Below are 22,079 nucleotides of genomic sequence, written 5' to 3'. Positions count from 1 at the left end.
ATGGGTGTATTGTCCCGTAAAAATCTCCTTGTATTCTTTTTAGGAATGCAAGATTTTCACCTTCAAGTTTATTTTAGAAGGTCTTATGATCAGTTTGTCAAGTGAACAAATCTTAATGCTCATTTGATTGTGGGCTTGTATATTTTTCAATGGATACCCATTTGAGCTTAGGACGACTTTCGTCATCATGCTTGATCCTGGGTACTATAGAGTAGAATTCCAATAATCTAACTCAGTTTGAATATCACTTAGTTCAATATTGACAGGAGTTTTAGCTATATTAATATGTTCAGTAGCTACATTAACCTCCGATTCAGGTAAAAAAAAGTATGGGTAATGGAGCAATACCTTTAGGTGACACTATTCTCCTACTTTGACCAGGAGCTTGTTGTTCCACAACACGATTAATCGTCTCAAGCCATTCAGAAAATTGCACTTGAACCTCCGATTGCCTGATCTGTAACTCTCTTAGAGAAGAACGAGGGGATAAAATCTCCTCCTGAATAAGTTCAATTTCATTATCGATTTCTAACTCCAAAACTCTTATTAGAGAATCTATCGATTTCATCTTTTGATTCACATTTCCAGAAGTAGGACCCTTCATTCTCGATTGATTTTGATTAGTCTTCACATGAGCTCTAGATGTCCTTGCCATGGCGACCACTAAGCAGAGTTAATTGAGGTTAAGGACAATGGTTTCTCGACGTTTGCCGACATGGCTATTAACTTGAGTATTCTGGCGTTAGGATGTGATTGAAAAGTTGAGTTGGCAAATAAGCTCCAAGTATTGTAGCTTATAGTTATAGGAGGTGGAAAGATTACCTAGATCTATCCTATCTCAGGAACCAGACCTAGGTGTATATTAATTAAACTCTTCCCCCACCCTATCCAAATACATAATCTTGCTTCTACAAAGGCTTGAAGCATGGTCTTCTAATGAGAAGAAGAAGTAATGTACAATTGAGCTAGCTAAAACTTAATTGGTTCATTTAAATGATATGATGTAGTATCTTTTAACACGGTCTTTAATCTGCATATATCAAGTATATAAAAGATTTGTTTGAAAACAATTTGGAGAAGATATTTTTGAAATAGTTTGGAGATAACTTAACCAAACTAATTAACTTAAAAGATTAATTAAAAGGAATTGAAACAAGATTTTTAAAAGGGCTTTTAAAAGAGTTTACTGACAAGGTTAGAATAAACGATTTTTTCACCAAATACCCCCGACAAATTAAAAAATTCACCATATAACCTTAATGTTTCATAAATTCATCATATACCCTTGACTTTTCAAAAACGTGCACCAGATGCCCTTTTTCTAACTTTTGTTAACTCACCGTTAGCTTTATTTATCATTTTGTCATTATTAACCCTACACCCTAATTCTAATCTAACCCTAACCCTAATCTAACTCTAACCTTAATCCTAATCTAACCCCTAACCCTCCCCTCCACCCCACCCAGCCCCCACCCTTCCCCCTCCACCACAAGCCAACGCCCCACCCGTCCCCCTCCCCTCCATCTTAGGCCAACGCAACACCCCTCCCCCTCCCCTCCACTGCCCAATCATTTCGCCGGAAAAACGCAGCCCCCATTTTCGCAATCTCTCTCCCTCCTCTATTTTTCCCAAAAAAAACCATGCTCGTCCCGCCGCACCGCCAACCCCTCCCCTCCCTCCACCGAAATCGAGCCAACTAAGCCTAAAATCGAGACGCCCAATCTCCGATTTCGAGGGGGAGGGTTCCATTTTCACGCTCTCTCTTTCTCCTCTGTTTTTCGAGGGTGGTGTTGGGACTGTTATCATGTTGCTGTTGGCTGGGGAATTCGACGGGTAAGGGGAGAGGGAAATCGATGGGGAAGTAGTGGGGGACGAGCAACAATGATGGAGGGGGAGGGGTAGGAGAGGGGTTCGGGCGACGGAGTGGAGAAGAGGGGAGGTTTGGGGCAATGAGAGCGAAGAAGTTTGGTGCGGTGGTGGCGGTCTGGTGTGGCGGTAGGTGATGCAGTGGTTTTGAGGCTAGGCTGGTGGGGTGGGGTGGGTTGGAGTTGGAGGGGGAGGGGGAGGGGGAGGGGGAGGGGGAGGGTTGGGCTAGCAAGGGTTAGGGGGTTAGTGGGTTAGGGTTTACATATTAGGGTTAGGGCTTAATGATGACAAAATCGTAAATGACGCTAACGGTGAGTTAACGGAAGTTGGAAAAAGGGCATTTGGTGAACATTTTCAAAAACTCAAGGGTTTATGGTGAATTTTTGGAACATTGAGGGTATATGGTGGATCTTTTGATTTGTTGGGGGTATTTGATAAAAAAGCTGTAGAATAAATGGTTTTGGCTTTTTAGTTGACTAAAACTTAGTGAGATAGCGAAACCCTTTGGGTTTGTTTGATAAATTACTTTTGAATGATTTTTTATTGGCTTTTGACTTTTTTTTTATTAATTTGCCTTTTTAAGTTGATGAAAAGTAAGCATTTGCAGGGTGGGCCACGAGCCAAGCCGAACTCTAACATGGCTTGGCTTGGGTTTGATAATTTTATCGAGTCCAAACTCGAACTCGAACTCAGTTCGAACTTAAAATAAGGCTCAAGCGTGTTTTGATAACGAAAATCCGAGTTTTAAAATCGACTTATTTGAACATGTGCCAACAATAAGCATTATAAGATTTAAATGTTGTTGTTAATTGACTTTATATTTGTGTTTCACTTGAACAAGCATGAAAATCACCATATTTTTGTCATTCAATTACTCATCTAGACCTTGGTGTAATAATTTAAAAAAACTCAAATGGACCCGGTGCACACTAACTTAGTGTACACCGGGTTGGTAAGATATTAATTTCATATAGTGAATTCTACATAGATATAGTGAAGTTATATACAATATAGTATATTTTATTAATGAAAAACATAATGTGAAATTATATGCAATATAATAGAGGAATTAATTAAAATATTTTAACATATAGGAAGATCTAAGTTGCATAGTATATATCATGACATGTGTTCTAACATATGGAATGATTTAGTTTCTCCATGATATAATGAGTGTCTAAATGATATAGTGAGTTTCTGCTTGATATAATGTGTGTTTGAATGATATAATGAGTTTCTGCATGATATAATGTGCGTGTTTCTGCATGATATAATGAGTTTCTGCATGATATAGTGAGTTTTTGTATGATATAGTGAGTTTCTGTATGATATAGTGTGTGTCTGAATGATATAGTGAGTTTCTGTATGATATAGTGTGTGTGTTTGAATGATATAGTAAGTGTGTCTGAATAATATAGTGAGTTTCCGCATGATATAGAGTGGGACTGAATGATATAGTGGATTTCTGCATAATATAGTGGGTTTTCACATAATATAGTGGATTGTTCAGTGATGATATGTTGTTTTGCCTGGTGCACACTAATGTTAACGTGAACCAGGTCCACACAAGTCAGATTGGTAATAATTATATAATAATCTCATGAAAAATGTATCTTATCTCTGATAGTAGTGAGCTCACAAATTTTCGAGCAAAACACCGTTAAATTTGAGTTTGGCTTGTTTAATATTTGAACTACAACTTTTAAGTTTAAGCTCGTTAATAAACAAAATGATCTCAAACTGAATTTTAACTGAGCTAATTAAGAATTTCATGAATAATTCTGTTCATGTCCAACCCTAACCGTTGCTTAATAATGTATTCAATTTGCTCTGAACACGCAATTTTAATCATTGATTATGCAAAGCACTTTTATAGATAAAAACCAATTATCAAATAACCAACATAAACAACCAAGCTAGTTAGCTAGATAAAATAGCAAAACAACCAACAACCACTAGTTAGTTGCCAAACACAGAATAACTTTTTTTAAAAGGGTTTTTCTACGTAGTGCCATTATATTTAACGAAATTCTATGTTGTATCCAACTTTTTTGAACTCTCCACATTGTACCCTTAAACTTTCAAAACATCACACAAAATACCCTTACCTATAGAAAATCCTACTCCAAGCCTCACTTAGCATTTAATTTCTCATATCATATCCCAAACCTCAGTCAACTAACAAGGTTAAAAAATTCTACTCTATGCCCACAGGGTAAAGAACTACCAAAATCGAATGTTTGATAATTGATATCATGTATAAGGGTATTTTGTGTAACGTTTAGAAAACTTAGGAGTATAACATGGCAATTTCAAAAAAATCGGGTACAACATAGAATTTCGTAAAGAGAAGGTATTGGGTCAGACGTGTCCGACCATAATATTTGGTCGGACGACTTTCAGTTGGTTTCAAATTTTTTTTCAGTTGGTTTCAATTTTTTTTCAGTTGGTTTCAATTTTTTTTCAGTTGGTTTCAATTTTTTTTTCAGTTGGTTTCATTTTTTGTTCAGTTGGTTTCAATTTCTTTTCAGTTGATCCATTATTTCTTTCAGTTGGCCTATTATTTCTTTCAGTTGGTCCATTATTTCTTTCAGTTGGTACACATATTACGAAACAAAGTCCAACTGAAACAAAACAATAACTAACTGAAACAAAACAATAACCAATTGAAACTAAAAAAATAACCAACTGAAAATTAAAAATAGGAAAAGAATGGAGACAGAGTTTAAGAATTTCATGAAGATCTGGTTATCGAGCAGCAGCAGTCCCGCTCGACCTCCGGCAACAACGCGAACCTCTGGCGACGTGAAAGGAAGGGCGATGAACTCCAGCCGACGTAAGGAGAGGAGAGTAGTGTAGGAGAGAGAAACAGAGGAAAGAATCAAAAGGCTGGAGAAAGAAGATGACGTGAAAGAGAAAAGAGGAGAGAGAAAATTCTTTGGGGGTAAATGAAATCTCACGGTTGAATGAAAGAAGTTAGGGTTTATTAATATTTTTTTTCATTAGGGTCAGTCCGTCTGACAGTAAGTATTTGGTCAAACGATCTGACCCAATACTTTCACGTTCGTAAACACATAGGGATACTACGTAGAAAAGCTCTGTTTTTTAATGTAAGCAAACAATCTACTCCATCCGTCCCAAAATATAGTTCCCATTTTTATTTTCTGAGTCAAATTTTAAAAACTTTGACCAAATATTCTTATTAATGTATACAAAAAAAACATATTCATGAGAGGTCTTGTTAGATTCGTCTCAATGAATAAATTCGTAATATCAACTTTTTATATTTTTTTACTAATAAGAAATACTCCCTCCGTCCCATAATATAAGTCCTGATTATGTTTTTACGCGGGAATTAAGGTTAAATGGAATCTTGTTTTATTTGAATAAAAAAAATTATTTTTATTGAGAAACACTTGCATTGTTTTTTTCTTTTTAACAAAAAATAAAAACTGTCATTTAATGTTGTATGGTTTAATGTGTAGAGAAGTTCAATGGGGTAAAATATTCCATTTTGTCATTAATAATGGTGCATTGGAAGCTGAAATTATAATGATATTTTGGGAATTGAATTATTTTCATGAGGGTATTTTGGGAATAATTATTGATTGAAAATAGAAATAAGACTTATATTTTGGAACACCTTATAAGGAAACAAGACTTATATTATGAGACGGAGGGAGTAGAAGATATTATAGGCCAAAGGTATATTTTGAAGACTGTGCAAAATAAAATGAGAAATTGAGAACTATATATTGGGACGAAGGGAGTAGTACATAAAATTCAAAATATAAGACATTATCCATTTCTCGGTATTACCCTTTTTCTTATTTTAACAATTATTTGAACCATGTTGGCTCTTCACTCTTCAGTTCATAAATTCATATCAGTTACTCTATTCTCAAAAGCTTCCCTCGCAAGCTTCACTCTTCTAGTCTTCTTCCTTCTTCCACCTCTCTTTCTCTCTCCTCCTCCTCTCAATCACTAAACTTTCTCTCTCCTCTTTTGCAAAAATTCAACATGAGAAGGAGCACCAGAAGGTCTACAATGGCGGTATCCATCCACAACTCTCTCGACTTCAACTCCAACTCTGTTAACACTATGACTACTAGAAGATCTTCTTCTATTCTTCCTCAATTCGAAGAAACACGAAATGTGGTAAACAAATTCTCTTTTTAATGCCTCATTTTTTATTTTTGCGGTTTAAGTTCTGTTAATTTTAGCGTAATTCAGAATGTGATTTGTACCTTTTCCGGGGATTAATTTGCTCAAAGCCTCAAATATAGCAGTTTATGAAAAATTGTGATGTGAGAATGAGAAAATTGTTGTTATTGAATATGTTGTTCTGTTGGTCCTGTTAAAATTTTGAAAAGTATGTCTTTTCCTTCAAAAAGTAATTTAGGTGGTTGTTGTTCTCTTTTTGATGGCGTACTTTAAATTGTGTTGTAAATATAAATTTTAAAACATTGAAGAACAAATAAAGGAGTTAAGCATAAAGTTGAGCCCCAAGTTTTAGTATTTTTCACCCATTGGGGACTTAAGTTTTTTTTTTCACCAATTGGGTACTTTGATTGATTTTCACCACAATTAAACCTTAACCACCCCAATCAACTCTCTTCTCTAGTCCTCCCCTCACCCCTTTCTCTCTCTTCCCCACAAACACAACACTCACCCACACAACACCTCTGCCACAAACAACCACCAGCAGACACCTAGCTACAACCACCGCCCACCGCTCCACCTCAACACACCAAGCTCCACCTCACTCACCACTCCAGCAAACCTAACACCACCATCGTTAATCACCCCAAAACCCAACCTAAACCCGAGCACAACCCCGCAATCCAACATCAAATCCAACCCCCGACACAACCCACCAATCCACCAACGGTCCACCTCTAACACAACCAAATCCGCAGCACTCAACCCAAACCAATGAGCAACCCAAACGAAAGAGGAAGGTGGTGAGAGAGAATTTCGAACAACAACCACCACCATTGTTGATGAGGTTGTTCGTTTTCTGTTGTTGTGGTGTGAGGTTGTTGAAGGGCGTGTGGTGGTGACTGAGACTGGAGGTCCAGCGAGATCTCAGGCGAGGGTGAGCGAGCATGAGTGTGGGTAGGTGGGTGAGGATGAGGGTGGTTGCACGTGGAGGGACGCCGGTCGGATAGGGGCGGCCAAGATTGCTCGCCGGTTGTGGTTGTGGTGGCGGACAATAGGGCAGTGGTGTTGGTTGTGGTGGCGGACAATAGGGTGGTGGTGGTGGTTGACTGCTAGTTGGATGAGGGGGTGGTGGTGGTTTGTGGCTTAATTTGGTATAAGAGAGAAATTTATGATTTGGGGTCTAGTGAGGGAATTAAACCAAAGGGATTAAATTATAATTACTATCCAAATTGGTCTCAGTACCCAATTGGTGAAAAAAAAAACTTGAGTCCCTAATTGGTGAAAAATACCAAAATTTGGGGCTCAACTTTATGCTTAACTCACAAATAAAGGATACTTAAGTTAAGTTGTGTTGTAAACATTAAATTTTAAAACATTGAAAAAAAAAAGGATACGTAAGATACTTGAAGTGTACACCAAACTCCTAAAGATTTGGCTTTATAATAAAGACCTTTTGTGTTTTTTTTAATGAAATTGTTGAAACTGATAGGGAAGCTAATTATAGAAGGGAAAGGTTTAGCCTCATTTGTTACTCTTATCAAATCAGTGGAAATAAATCACGTCTTCTTTCTCAATCATAAATATCTTAATTATTTTCATTTTACTAGGATACCAAACAACTATTAAAGGTAATAATTATTATTTGTATTATCCCTCCTTATTCAAATCCTTTCTATTCCGTTTCCATTAATCATAACAAACGCCTCCCAAGTTGGTTGGGGAGGAAAGGAAGAATGTAAAAGCAAATAAATTGAGGAACATCTTTTCCATTGTCTTTTTTCTTTTGTGGGTAATTGCAAAGCTTGCAATTCAATTTTTTCTTTGTTGAATTTCATGGTCCGTAAACCTTCTAAGGACGTGTTCTGTTCACCTTAAAAAAATTTTTTTTGGGTCTAATAAGTCCGAATAATTTAGAACGGTTTTAATAAGTAAAAATTCCTAGGAGGCTGGTTAAGCTAATTTGAGTCTATAGCTAATTGGCTGTGTGTTCAATAGTAAATTTGATTATGCTTCTTTTGTTAGGAAGAATCAAGGTAAAATGTTCTAAAACTGAGAGAACTTGCATGAAGAATTGATGGGTATATTTTTGTGTTATTTAACCACGTGAAACCCTTTTTTCCATATTTTGGCAGGTTGGCAATTTTACAACCAAGTTTTCCATGTCCTCTTTTGTTAAGAAAGTGGAAGAACTCACCCATGAACAAAGAACTGCTATAGAAAGAGTTGGGTTTGGGAACTTGCTCCATGTTCATCACCACACTCTCCGAAAGAATCTATTAGTTGAGTGGATGGAACGTTGGGACTGTGACAAAAGGGCATTTCTTCTTCATGACAGGGAGCTTACAATCACAGCTATTGATGCTGCCCTGATCTTAGGGTTGCGTGCTACAGGTAACCCTATATGCTTCACTGATGAAGATCCTTTATCCGTATTGGAAGAGGAGTATGGTGCTACTTACAGTAACAGAAAGATCAGCATGTCTGCAATTGAGCGAAGATTGCAGTCCTTAGGTGATCAGTGTAATGAAGATTTTGTAAGGACTTTCTTGCTTTTTATCTTTGGGACGATTCTTTTCCCTGGTTCAAATGGAAAGATAGACTCGCGCTATGTTTCCCTTCTAAAAGATCTTGATGGAGTGTCTGAGTTTTCTTGGGGAACGGCTGTAGTTGATGACCTCTTCAATTGGTTATCTAGACGGAAAGAGGAACAAACAAAAAGCATGGAAGGTTGCCTTATTCTTCTCCAAGTAAGTTCTTATCATTGCCATAGTTTTTGATGCTTTGTATTGATGTTTATTATAACTGCACTAGCTGTAATGCCATACAGCATATGTAGTAAGTGAACTTGAGCACATAGTTCATAAGTTCTGACCAGTAAGGCTACAATATCTCCTATGAATCACTGGACTTGACCATAAGTAGTTGAGTTGCAATTTTGTTCCACATATCTATAACATAAACATTCTGGTCAAATGATTTTCATTGATCTTAAAAATTTCTGGTCGAAGCAGATATGGTCCTATGAGCACATAGACATTGGGCGTCCAAATCTTCTTAGCTCCTCCTTGGATTTCCCTCGAGCTTGCCGTTGGGAAAGTAGCAGGTGCAACATCCCAAGGCATTGGTTCACTGCTAAGTTTAACGAGCTTGAAGAGAATCAGGTGAGCCATGTTATATCTGCTGTATTCCCACGCTATTTTAATAATTTAATTACTATGAACAAAATTTTATCTTCCTTGAACTGATATTATGAGAACATTAAAGTATCAAACAACACAAAAAATTTCCGTGTTTTATCATTGATGGTGCGATGGATTTAACCTTGTACCTTCAGGTAACATGGAAGCTACAACCATCAGATACTGACATAGATATTGATATCGTCAGAGAGCTAGTGGTGGAAAAGGCCGAGCTAGAAGATATTAAATCAACTGGAACAGCCACCACAACATCCATGACAGCGAAGGTCCCGTCTAAGGTCAGACATACAGTGTCTAGCCTTCAACTCAAAGAAGAACTTGATTGGCATGCAAAAAAAATGTTTCTCAAGGAAAAAAAAAACTTTGTTAATGAGTAACTTTGCTATTATGAGAAAAATTAAGAAAATACAGTAATGATATTGAAGTTCTAATTATATCCTCTATTTCTGGGCTTAATTGTGAATTGTGATCCTTTTGTCATCTTCGGAGCAGCATTTTAGCCAGAATGTCGTATTGGATGAGGAACCAGAGGGAGGTGTGGGAAGAGGCAAGCATGATCAGCAAGCTGATGTTCCAGAGAATTCTAGACAATCAGCGGACGCATCAGTGATAACTGAAGATTATACAGAATGTTCCTCATCATCCAGTTTGCACGAGGATCAAAATGCAGAGACTTCTCACCGTGTTGAGGTGATCAGATTCAACTTTATTTACTGATACTGATGATCTAATTAGTCATCTTGAAACTTTGGTTTCTATAAAATTGTTCCTCCAATAATTAACAAACTTGTACTTTTGATATAACAATTTTGCCTTCTGTGATCTTAAGCTGTCAACTTTATTAATGTACAACTCTTATCTATGCACTATGTAGGGAGAACGTGTCTATGATAATAAGAAATTAAAATCAGATGGCGTGGTTGAATTAAGGAGAGAAATCAGTGCGTTGAAAAGACAGCTTACTCGGCTCTCTTTGATACCGAAGTTGGAGGAAGAAATAGCAAATCTTAGAAAGGAATTGGCTGACGTGAAAGAAGACAACCAACGGTTAAGGGCTCCTTCACCTGCTGATAACATAGAGAGGCTTATTAATGAATACTTTGATGGAGTTTCAGATGCTTCAGATGTGTTTTGTCTTCGGTAAGACTACAATCAGAATCCAGATCCTTTGTCCAATTGAATCTCGTCGTATATTACACCTCTTTTACTTTTTGCCACATTAAGCCAATCTTCACTATTGCAAGTTAACTGAAACTCATTAAAAATGTGATTTAACCAAGCAAGATCTAGTGGTACAGAAGGTACATAGTAAGATAAAGGATCTCTTCTAAAATGATCAACTTATAGTATATTTCTATTATATCTTGTCCTTTCTTTGGCAATCTGCACCTCTTTTCCCTCTTTGTGATCGTGTCACTGTTTTTTGGCAGATGAACCAAACTCCTTCGTTTCTCCGAGCTGTATCATCTGATTGTTTGTCATTAGACCACGTATGTTCAAGATCTGATTGCTGCATTTGGGTATTATCATCGGTGTAGAGCAGATTGCATACATGACTAGTATGCTTTAACTAAGATAATGCTGTCTTGCAACTTGTAATTACTAGTTGAGTGTAATTTTATTCATGAGTGAAATAACTTCTAGTTTTTTAGGCAATTACCTTATGCATCTAGAAATAAATTTAATACATGAGACATGAAAAGTTGGCAAAAGATTGTTACATTGCTTAGTCTGTAAAAGCTGCAATAATAGTTTTGTATATGCTGTGAAGAAAATTATTAATATGTATGTGTTTAGTTGTATATGTACTACAACTGGGGTTTTTATTCACAATCTATGGGGATTGTCACTTGTTTTGAGATTATAATGTATTTTTTAGTTTCTTAAGTGTGTTTTACTCCATGCACAATCTAGCGTATTTCAAATTTTTATGGCTAAATCCTAAACTCTGCAATTGTTATTATCTCTACTTTTCTGAAGGGGGATTATACACTGCAATAATGCTACATTAAATTGCTGAATGTGGATTCAGCTACAGGATTCATTACTCATGGATTGTGAAGGATTAAGCCTGACCTTGATCTCAAGACCTCTTAGAGCATTGTCACTTATTGTTTTTTGGATCATGAAAACATATCATGATGGGTGATCTAAAAATACATGGCCTTGCCACTTAATTTCATGACAAATTGCAAATCATCACATGATCCAAGTCATGGAGCAAGTCACGAGATAGGGCCAACGTGCACAATTACAATTTAAAATTTGTAATTGAAATATCTTAAAAACTACAAAGTCTAAAACAAATTTTTAATGGTCATAACATGTTGAGATCTATAATTAGATATCCATTTTGATATATTTAAACACACTTTTAAAATTATTTATATTTCCTTTAAATTTTATATACTTGAGTTTTTATTTTAGGATGATTATGTTTTTTCTACTCATGAGTGGGATGCATTGTCAACATGGGCTGTGAGGCATGATCAACTTTTGTAAGATGAGAGGGAATGTTGATGAGAGAGAGCAATAACATATTTTTTAGATCATGAGTGGTCATGCTCTTAGAATTCGGAGACAAGCTTCAACCACTAAGCTATCACTCACTCTGTATTTTTCTAAGAAGAGTTCTTGTACCTTTTTTTGGTATTTTTTCAATTTCTTTTTAGTTTACCTTTTCCCCTTTTATCCCTAGCACTACCGGACCACCAAAACCATTATATAACCGCCACCAAACATTTTCTCCCTCTTCCAACCCATCCACCATAAGCCACTCCCTCCCCTCTCCTAATTCCGAAAACCATGTGCTCTCCTCTATCCCCCTCACCAAAAACCACCTCCCCCTCCTCCAACCTCGTAAACCACTCTCTCCCATTCCCTTCCCCATCACCGTAAACCATTCCCAACCCGACCCTCGCCCACCCATCCCCACTAGGGGTGTTCATTTCGGATATCTGAAATTTTTGGATCGGGAAAAACGCGATCCAAATCCGGCCTGAAAAATTTCGGATTGGAAACTAAAAAAATTGAATCTTTAAAAGGAAAAGTTCATAAAATAAGTTTTGAATCATCGAATTTCTGGATATCCAGCCTTGAAAATTAAACAGATATTTTGGATCGGATATCCGAAAATATTTCCATGTTCAGATGCGTAGTCGATCCGAAAACAAAAATCGGATCGGGTCGACCTGATCACTGATTAGATATTTTTTAATATCTCAAAATTATAAGCTTAATTAATTAAGTAATTAAAAAAGGTTAAAAATTTATTTAACAATATGAAAAAAGGTTTATAAAAGAAAAGATGAAAAAAATGTTTTAAAGAAATCAGAGAAAAGAAATTGAATCTTTTAGTTTACTAGTCCTATTTCGATTCTACCTATCCAACTAGTATAAATAGGGGTTTCCACCCATTATATTCTTCACACCAAATTTGAGAAATAAATCTCTTTTCTCAAGTTTCAACTCTCTCTTTTTTAGCCTAACCTTTCTCTTCTCCCTTAGGAGTTATTAATTTTCAAGGTGCATGTATGTGTAGATCTTTAATAATTGTTTTTGCAAGCGTAGTATCATGTTTTTAGGAAAATATCTTGGATTGAAATACATGTTTTTATGAGTTTTATTATGAATTGCATATGTTCTATATGAACATGTTTCGATGTTTACAAATTTTATTTACGATCTTTGAATCACGTCTTTCGTTTAATATAATTATAAAGTTTGATCTTTGAATTTATATTCAAATATTTTAGAAGGAGTTTGATCTTTAGATTCATGTTTAAATATTTAAAAAGGAGTGGTTTTGATTTTTTTTTTCCAGAAGTTACCTCTTAAGCAAGTTATTTTATTTATGTCTTTATATGACTAAATTTATAAGTAGTAGTGTTTTTTGTAAGGGAGGATTATTTCAGAAGGATTTTTATTAGATATATGATCTTTTATGATCGCAATATAAAGAGACAATGGCTTGTTACTTATTAGCAAGAACGAACGGTAGTTATTAATATTATTTACCCAGGCAACAACTTGTTATATATTAGCAAGAACGGTAGCCATTATATTAATATTATTTACCCATGTACTTTTTGTATAAGTCGTGGGGACAAGGTAGTAATCCCTCGTCATAGACTCAATAAGAAATACTAAACTTGGGGGTGTGCTTTAGGAAAGGTACCTAGGCAAGAAAAAGATTTTTATCAAGGTTGTATATTTTATATTGTACAAGTATTATCAAGTATCCAAAAAAGGTTCTTCGAAATTAAGTATTCAAATATTTAATCAAATAAAGTGTTCAATATTCCGCATATACGTACATGTACTCAGATTTTTAATGACACACTTCTATTTGTTTTGTTTATGGCTTTGTCCCTGTGACGACCCTATTTTGGCGAGCAAAATTGATAGGTTGATATGATGCATACTTCATGTGGGGTAGCTAGTGAGGAATCATAATTAGTCAAGGAGTTGCTATTTTATTTTCTTTATTTTCATTGTTATATAGTTGCACAATAAAGTTATTTCAATAAAGAGAAGTTAGTTCAATTATTCCGTTGCATTAGTTAAAGTTTTGTTAGTAGTTAATATTAAAGCCTTTAACGTTGTCATGTGACGGTAATACTCTCAAGTTTTTCACGTGTTATATTAAATGTATTTTTCAAAAGAGAGAAATTTGGGGGTGTTATAGCTTCGCTCTCCTCTGTTCGTCCCTGCCCCTGCTCGATGCTGGTTCCCTCGCTCGCACCACACATCTGCTGCCGTAGTGTCGCCGGGACCACGCCACACACTAGCCGACCAGTTTGCTGGATACCCGTCGCTCGCCGAGCTCTTCCTCCTCTGCAGCGTTTCTTCCATGCTCTTTTAAAATTCAAGCCCAAATTATACCTTTATTAGTTGTTAACTAGTTTTTTTGCCCGGGCGATGCCCCGGGTTAGTTACAATAAATAAATATGTTGTGATTTTTTTTTTATTTCATAATTTATTTTGCTACTTTTCGTATTTTTTGTTCATTAAGAATAAATTGAAAAATTCACATCATGCGTGATAAGTAAAAAATATTTGAAAGTTTTGAGTTTGAAAGCAATACCTAAAAAGTGATTGTGGAAAGAGAAAATGACATCAATATTCTCTTGTAAGTTACGTAATAAGAGTGTTAAAGATGTACTCGCTCTGTTTTTTTTTAATTGCTACATTTTCCTTAAATAATTGTTTCTTTTTAATTGCTATATATTTTTTATTTGGGGTACTTGGCCCACCATAAAGTAATACTTTTATATTTGTTCTTCTCTTTTTCCACCCAAAAATACTACCTTTCTACTTTTTTTTCATTATTTCACATTAAATGGATCAAACAGTATACTCCAAAAAGTTTGAAAGTGACATTGCATAAATTATTGTGCATACAACAATGTGACAATAAAAAACGGATGGAGTATATACTTGTTAAGTTTTTAGTTATTTACAATTATTACAAGACTTTATCATATTTTATTTGAAACATTGAACAACAAAGTTATAGTGTATTGATGGTTAAGCTCTTACTTTTCATTTCAAAGGTCACGTGTTCGATACCTTGCACTTACATTTTTTTTTAAGTGAGTACACATGAACATAAAGCGTTTGCATTAGAAATTGGAGGAGAGTGCCATGTGGCACATAAACTTTCTTTCGCACGCCTTTTAATATATTTGTATAGATGCTGGGCCTAAGGAAGAATTTCTTTAAGAGCTAGTTATAGCTAGTTTGTTAATTAAGTGCTCGTTTGATTGTCAGGAATTTATGTATGTAATGAAAATTCCCATTATTTTCTCATTTGAGAAGTTTTTTGGTTGACATGATGTTGAGAAAATGGGTGCAATAGAAATTCCTTGGGAAATTGAAATTCCCACAAAATGTGGGAATTTAATTACCCACCCCCCTTGGTCAATCAGAATTCATGGAAATTGCAAATTACTTGATGTCAACCAAACAAATTTAGGCCATTTCTTAGGAATTACATAAGAGAAGTAATTTCCTACGAAATGAAACTTGCTACATGAATCAAATTCACATGTATACCAAACGAGTATTAAAATTGAGTTCGGCTAAGTATGTGAAAAAACTAAACTAATCTAGTTACTAATAAGTTTTAAATTGCTATTTAAAAATGTTGGGCCTAGAAACTGATTAATCTAGTTAAATCACCTAGCTTAATTGTTTCGCTTCAATTTAATTGGCTTTAAGTAGACTGCTGATTTGCAGGTTTTGAGTTAGAACATTTAGTTTAATTTATACCTTTAACTGGTTGGGCAAATATTATGTCAAAGATTAAACCAAGTATATTATAATGAGCTAATACTAGTAAATCCATTTTGTTAATGAATATTAAGCACACCTTAGTTGGTAAAAGTGACTTCGTATTTAGTTCATAATCTCATTGATAACTATATTAGTAATTATGTTTTGAATAATTAGATAGTAACCATGTCGATTTTGATATTGGTACTTAAAATATTAGGCTATGTTTAGTTCACCTGAAATTTTCTGATCTGAACTTATTTGATCTGATCTGAACTTATTTTTTCTGATTACAAGATCTTATCTTTTAGATTTTTCTCAATATATAAGAAAAAATATAGTCATGTGGGGTCTTGTTTGGTTCATCTCAATGAGTACTTTATTAATATTCAATTATTATAATTTTTACTAATATGTAATGAAAGATATAATGATTTTTAAATATAAGCATGATCTGAACTGATCTGATCTGAACTTATTTTTTCTAATCTGATCTGATTAGATTTGAAATAAGCAAAAATAAGGTGAACTGAACATAACCTTAGTTTGATGAACTTCCATCATCAGCCTAAGTTTACAAAACATATTAAAGTCGGAATAGTAATGTTGTTATAACGCGAGTCATGTTATAATATGTTCACTAAATAATATGTAGCTGTAAGGAAATGAAATAATTAGATTATGAAGGTCACAGTTACAAATCATTAAACATGAATTATAAAAAAAGATTATTTATTTATTATTATCACCTCAATCTATCTTTTATGCTTAAGAGATGTTAAGAATAATAATATGAATTATTAAATTAAGACTACAATTATTTACGCCTAAGTATAACTTGTTTAATTAAGAAAACTTTATTAGTAACAACATAAGTACTATAACGACCTAATGAAAGAATATTTAAGAAAAGCCTAAATCTAATCAATTAGTAATATATTTTTATTATTTAATGATTAGATTAAAGAAAGGAATATTTCAAGCCTCCCGGCTATCAAGAAACTTGACTATGATATCAGGTAACGTTTACTACTAACACCCACATTCGCTATATGAATATGTTTTATGCTATGAATTATGTTGATGTTTATCATGGATTGCGGGATATGAAATGTTTATTATGAAATGTTTTATGGAATTATGATGGTATGAAAAGTATTTCTCTCTAATTGAAAGAACTATGATAACGTTATGCTATGACGCTGTTATCAATTCCGAAAGTTACTTAAAATTCATGAAACATGATAAATAAAAGAAAAAGACGGTTCTTGATAGTATTCTGCTCTGTTGGTCATGCACGTTCCATCCCGACGGTTCTTGTCACCTTCTATTGGGGGACATAGTCTCTCGTGACACCCGCAGACGTTACGGTATGTTGTATAATATAAGCACTATAAGAGGGGGGGGGGTGAATTATAGTGAGAGAATAAGCTATACTTTTTGCGGAATTAAAAGTAAACTTGGGAACAAACAATGGGAACACGAGAGATTTTACGAGGAAAAACTTCCTAGGCCTAGTAGGAAGAAACAACCTCGACCACAAGGGATTTTAAACAACTTTCCACTATAATAGGCCAAAACAACTCTGATTACAACCTATTACTTTTCTCTCGATTCTCAACTTAAGTCACTCAACTCAAGTTCCCAACGACATTTCCCAACAATTAACGTTTTCTCTCAAACTTCACTCGAAGTTCTCTTTCTCTTTCTCTTCTCTTTCTCTTCTCTTGCTTCACTCAAAGCTTTCTCACACTTACAAGAGTTCACTCAAACCCTTTTTCTCAAAAATACACTTTATAAAATAATGGAAGAGTAATAAACTCGATTAATGTAAGTATGAATTCTCTTAAGGAAAAGGCACTGACACTTTAGATAACTTAAGACAAATTAACTAAGTCAGACACATTTTGCTCAAATGAATTAGGCGCCTATTTATAGACATTAAGACAAGACATGTTCTCCACTAATTAGACCATTATCACATGTTCTCCATGATGTTTAATTAATTAATTAAATTAAATTAATTATTCCATGTCATGTAAGTCATCCACTAATCCACTACTTCACTTCATAGAAGCAGTAACACATTACGTGGTTTTTGCAAACTTGGAGATAATTAAACTTATTTAATTTAATAAAATACTTGGAGGATAATTAACTTAAGCCACTAAATCCACTAACTACATAAACTGTTAGCAGTAACTTTAGGCGTGAATCTAGTTTTAGGAAATAAATAAATAAAATACTTTAGCTAGTTTTTAGGAAAAATATCTTTTTCAAAATCTTTTATAAAACCGGAAAAACAGTTTTTTCTAATTTAAAAATCCGAAACATTTAAAAACCGGAAATATAAATTTTCGAAAACTAAATCTTTTAAATAAAATATAGAAGATGAAATATATATTTAAAAAGATAATATTTGAAAATCAGTTAATTTAAAATCAGAAAATCTTTTCAAAATCTTTTCCTAACAAACTTAAACTAACTCCTAAAATATGGATCTTAGTCAAAATATCCCTAAAAACTCTAACAACTATATTGGGCACATATTCACTTGTAGCGCACAATATTAGTCACTTAGAGTTCCTAAATTAGTTTTATAAGTCTTGTTCCCTAATTTTAAGTCTTGTTCCTTAGCCTTGTTCCTATAGTGCCAGGTCTGTTCCTTTCATGGGAACAGAACCAAGTTCCTTTGAGAATTCACCACGAACTTAATTAATAAAGCTTTTACTCAACCTTAACAAGAAGATTAATAAATACCCTAATGTATTCTAATCTTCATTCCATGCTTGATTCTTCATCTCTCGAACATCTTTACTTCGATCTTGATTAATTCTCCGCTTTAATCTTCAATCAAGTATTCTCTTAGCTCGAGCATGAATTACCTTGCAACAACATAAATAAAATATACTATGTCTTTTGTGGTTAGGTCATCTTCAAAACTCAAGGGTCAACATGGTACCTTATGTTGGGGGATTATAATCTCCGTTGGCACCCGTATTCGGTTTATGATTATTATCTTATGTTAGGGGATAGTAATCTCTTGTGGTACCCGCAATCAGTTATGCCTCTTCTGTTGGCAAACTAAGGTTCTCCGTGGCTTACCTTCTGCCGTACTCGCCAAGTAACCAATAATATTTATTAAGTAAAATGGTTAGATAATGATGAAACTATGATATATGATATGAAATGATCTGCTATGTTTATGAAATTATTTTACTATTTCTCTCCTCCCTGATTGCTGACAAAATGAATTGAAATGTTTTTGCGATATTAGAGTACTATGTTACTGAGCCTTACCTCATGACGTTTTGTTGTCTGTTTTAGGTACTCATGATGATAATGGGATGTTTATATGTGAGGAGTTGTTTAGATTTAAGCTTTCTTGACCTAACAACACTAATGTTCATAGTTTAAGTTTATGTCGCACTATATTATTAGTTGCTAAGTTTCATCTTAAGTTCAGTAATGCATGATTATGATGTTTCAAGTTATAATATGTGTTAAGTTTATAAACTTATGTTTGCCGTGTGCTTTCCAATTGGAAAGTACGACAGTAGACCGTCTAGGTTCCACTGCTAATAACTCTTTAGTTAACTCAATAATGATGTTTTGAGGCGGGCGTTACATATTTATGAAAACCACTAATCCCACCCTTTCCCAGCCAATCCCACCCAAAACCCCCAATGACCAACCACTCGAATACCCACAAAATCCCTCCATACATCCACCATCCCTGCCACCCAACCCACTCCCCCTACCCTCACCATTGCCCCCGCCCAACCACCCTCGAAAGACGACTTCTGGTAATGTCGATTGTAAGTTATAGAGAGGAGGAGGGAAAAAAGGGATGTTTTTAAATAAAATAAAAAACCAATGATTTAATAGTGATCCGTGTTACTTTAACCTGTTAGGGTTAATATTAGGTAATAACTGGTGATAACTTGTTTTAAATAGATGGGTATCATAGTTAGACTTATTTTGAAATAATCAAAAGAATAACTTATTTTGGAAAGATGACTACAAATTTGACTTATTCCCGTCAATTTTCCCTTGTGATAATGATAGAGATCGTCAATTTCTAAATGGGCTAGTTGTTGGAGAAGCGTTTGGACAACTTACGAACCTACTAGATGTTTTATCATAAAACTAATTGGTAATGATGAGTAAGGGCGCATTCTCTTCACTTCAAAAAAATAAGTTTTATGGCTGAATAAGACTAATTAGGGTTGTTTAAATCTAATTAAGTGTGAATAGAAGGTGAAATCAAGCCTAATCTTGTTTCATTACTTTTAATAAATTTAGTATAATAGGCAAAGAGAATGCACCTTAACTCCTCAATCGTGTATAGTTGTCTATTTACCTCCTCGTATTCATAGGGGAAAAAACATAAAGGGCTGCGCAGGAAGGGCTGCGCTTTTCGTAAAAGCGCAGCCCTACTAGTGAAGGGCTGCGCTTTTTTAAAAAAGCGCAGCCCTACTAAGAAGAAGGGCTGCGCTTTTTAAAAAAGGCGCAGCCCTTCACTAGTAGGGCTGCGCTTTTTCAAAAAAGGCGCAGCCCTTCCTGAAAAATTTTGAAATTTCGGAATCGCGCGCTTTGAAATATTGAGCGGGGATTCGTCAAATATTATCCCTCATTCTCTCTCCTCTCTCACGTCCCTCATTATTCCTTTCCTCCTTATCTCTCACCCTCTCTTCTCTCTCATCTTCTCTTCTCTCTCAAAAACTCCCATAAACATTTGTCTCAAAAACCCATTTTAAGTTTTTTCGATTTGCACTAAACATGACGACGGAGTCTGATTGCCTATTGTGATACCTTTTCGGAAGCGGAACGAGCCAACAAGTCAAACTCACTGCTTTGCAGTGATGTTTAGGCTTTTTAAGCCATCCGAGTTCGTTTAAGCCTTCAAATAGCCATTTTAAGTTTTTCCGAAATTTTTTTTCCTTTAAATTATGTATTTGGGTTTTGTTTTATGTATTTAAACATTATTAGGTTGTAGTTCTTGTATTTTTTCAGATCTATAATGTTCTTGTATACTTCTCTTTGTTTATATATTTTGATTAATGTTCTTGCTTGTATACTTCTCTTTGTTTTGATTAATGTTCTTGCTTGTATACTTCTCTTTGTTTTGATTAATGTTCTTGCTTGTATACTTCTCTTTGTTTTGATTAATGTTCTTGTATACTTCTCTTTGTTTTGAATGTTATTCTTGTATACTTCTCTTTGTTTATTTTGATTAATTTATTCTTGTATACTTCTCTTTGTTTATTTTGATTAATGTTCTTGTATACTTCTTGTATACTTATTGTATACTTCTCTTTGTATATTAGTTTTTGTTCCTTTTTTTCGTTTTCGTTTCATTCTTTTTATTGTTTTGGATTTAGTATTTTCGTTTCGTTTCTCTTCTCTTCTGTTTAATTTCAGAAAATGTGAGATTATGAGTAAAAAAATGACAAAAAATTTTTTTTTTTTTTATTTTTTTTATGGTAGGAAGGGCTGCGCTAGTTAGGAAAAAGCGCAGCCCTTCTAGCCCAGAAGGGCTGCGCTTTTTCCTAACTAGCGCAGCCCTTCTGGGCTAGAAGGGCTGCGCTTTTTCCTAACTAGCGCAGCCCTTCTAGCTTAAGGGCTGCGCTCTTCTAGCGCAGCCCTACTTAAAAAGTGAAGGGCTGCTACTGAAAGGGCTGCTGTCAAAAAGCGCAGCCCTACATGCCTTTTTTAGCGCAGCCCTTCTTCATTTTTCCACTAGTGTCAGTATCGGACAACGAACCATTTCACTCACATATTGTTTGTTCATGCAGTTGTAAAAAATAAATGAAATAATAATAATGATTGATAATAATGATATTTCTTACTTTCGTCATTATATGTTTCTTAAAATTATTACTATATCTTTTGTTATTATTTTTCTGAATGACTTAATGTTATTATAGCAAGATTGTAAATCGCCCTAAAAACTTTTAATTCAATGTTTTAGTTTTGACAAGACTCGGAACTTATGTCATACACTGGTTCAGATATGTTAAATAATTACTACTTTCATTTCTTAATAGTCACAATATTTTGCCTTTTTTGATATTCATGTACTTACTTTGACAGGGCATTTTGGAATAATATAATACAATTTTATCATGTAGGATGTTGTTCAATTTATCTCAATATATATTTACAAGATTTAAACTTTTTATAATTTTTACAACTAGATAATTACAGATACTAATGGACCAAGTTATATTTGCAAGCGTTAAAATCATAACATTGCACTATTAAAAAACAAAGAAAGTATATCTCCTTGTCAGAAAGTAAACCAAGGATGTCTTGGCCTAGTGGTTAAGATTGAGGTGCTGTGAACGATAGGTCACAGGTTCGAATCCCCCCTCCCTTCTTTGTACTTTGTACCGCCTTCATGGCTCATATGGATCAAAAAAAAAAAAAAAACAAAGAAAGTATATCTCCTTGTCAGAAAAAAATTACTAGAAAAAATGCACATAAAATTATTGAAAGTATCAATAAATAATATGACAATCGAACCAAAATTAATATTTCTTACATCTCTTTTTAGGTGCAACGCTTTGA

The 22,079-nt window shown here is 34.4% G+C and overlaps 1 protein-coding gene across 3 annotated transcripts; it reads left to right on the top strand.

Moving 5' to 3' along the window:
• Nucleotides 1-5,732: 5,732 nt before the first annotated feature.
• Nucleotides 5,733-11,117, top strand: LOC104906191 (hypothetical protein). Of its 3 annotated transcripts, none has more exons than XM_010694910.4 (7): nt 5,733-6,024; nt 8,163-8,777; nt 9,042-9,191; nt 9,365-9,508; nt 9,723-9,920; nt 10,105-10,370; nt 10,661-11,117. In XM_010694910.4, exons 1-7 carry the CDS (start codon nt 5,887-5,889, stop codon nt 10,662-10,664), a joined length of 1,515 nt encoding a protein of 504 aa, XP_010693212.1. In that variant the 5' UTR covers nt 5,733-5,886; the 3' UTR covers nt 10,665-11,117. The 3 variants fall into 3 exon arrangements, with proteins under 3 accessions (XP_010693212.1, XP_048494245.1, XP_048494246.1); XM_048638288.2 differs by lacking the exon at nt 5,733-6,024 and adding an exon at nt 6,660-8,063; XM_048638289.2 differs by lacking the exon at nt 5,733-6,024 and adding an exon at nt 6,661-7,658.
• Nucleotides 11,118-22,079: the final 10,962 nt, after the last annotated feature.

Source organism: Beta vulgaris, chromosome 2 (assembly GCF_026745355.1).
Source record: "Beta vulgaris subsp. vulgaris cultivar EL10 chromosome 2, EL10.2, whole genome shotgun sequence".
Taxonomy (NCBI): Eukaryota; Viridiplantae; Streptophyta; class Magnoliopsida; order Caryophyllales; family Amaranthaceae; genus Beta; species Beta vulgaris.
The sequence above is the reverse complement of the archived record's forward strand: the minus strand, read 5'-3'. Positions and strand labels throughout refer to the sequence as shown.

Coding starts and splice junctions, on each gene's coding strand:
- LOC104906191 (XM_010694910.4), top strand. CDS start 5,887: ATGAGAAGGAGCACCAGAAGGTCTACAATGGCGGTATCCATCCACAAC. Junction 9,509..9,722: donor CAGCGAAGGTCCCGTCTAAG/GTCAGACATACA, acceptor TCTTCGGAGCAG/CATTTTAGCCAGAATGTCGT. Junction 9,921..10,104: donor AGACTTCTCACCGTGTTGAG/GTGATCAGATTC, acceptor TGCACTATGTAG/GGAGAACGTGTCTATGATAA.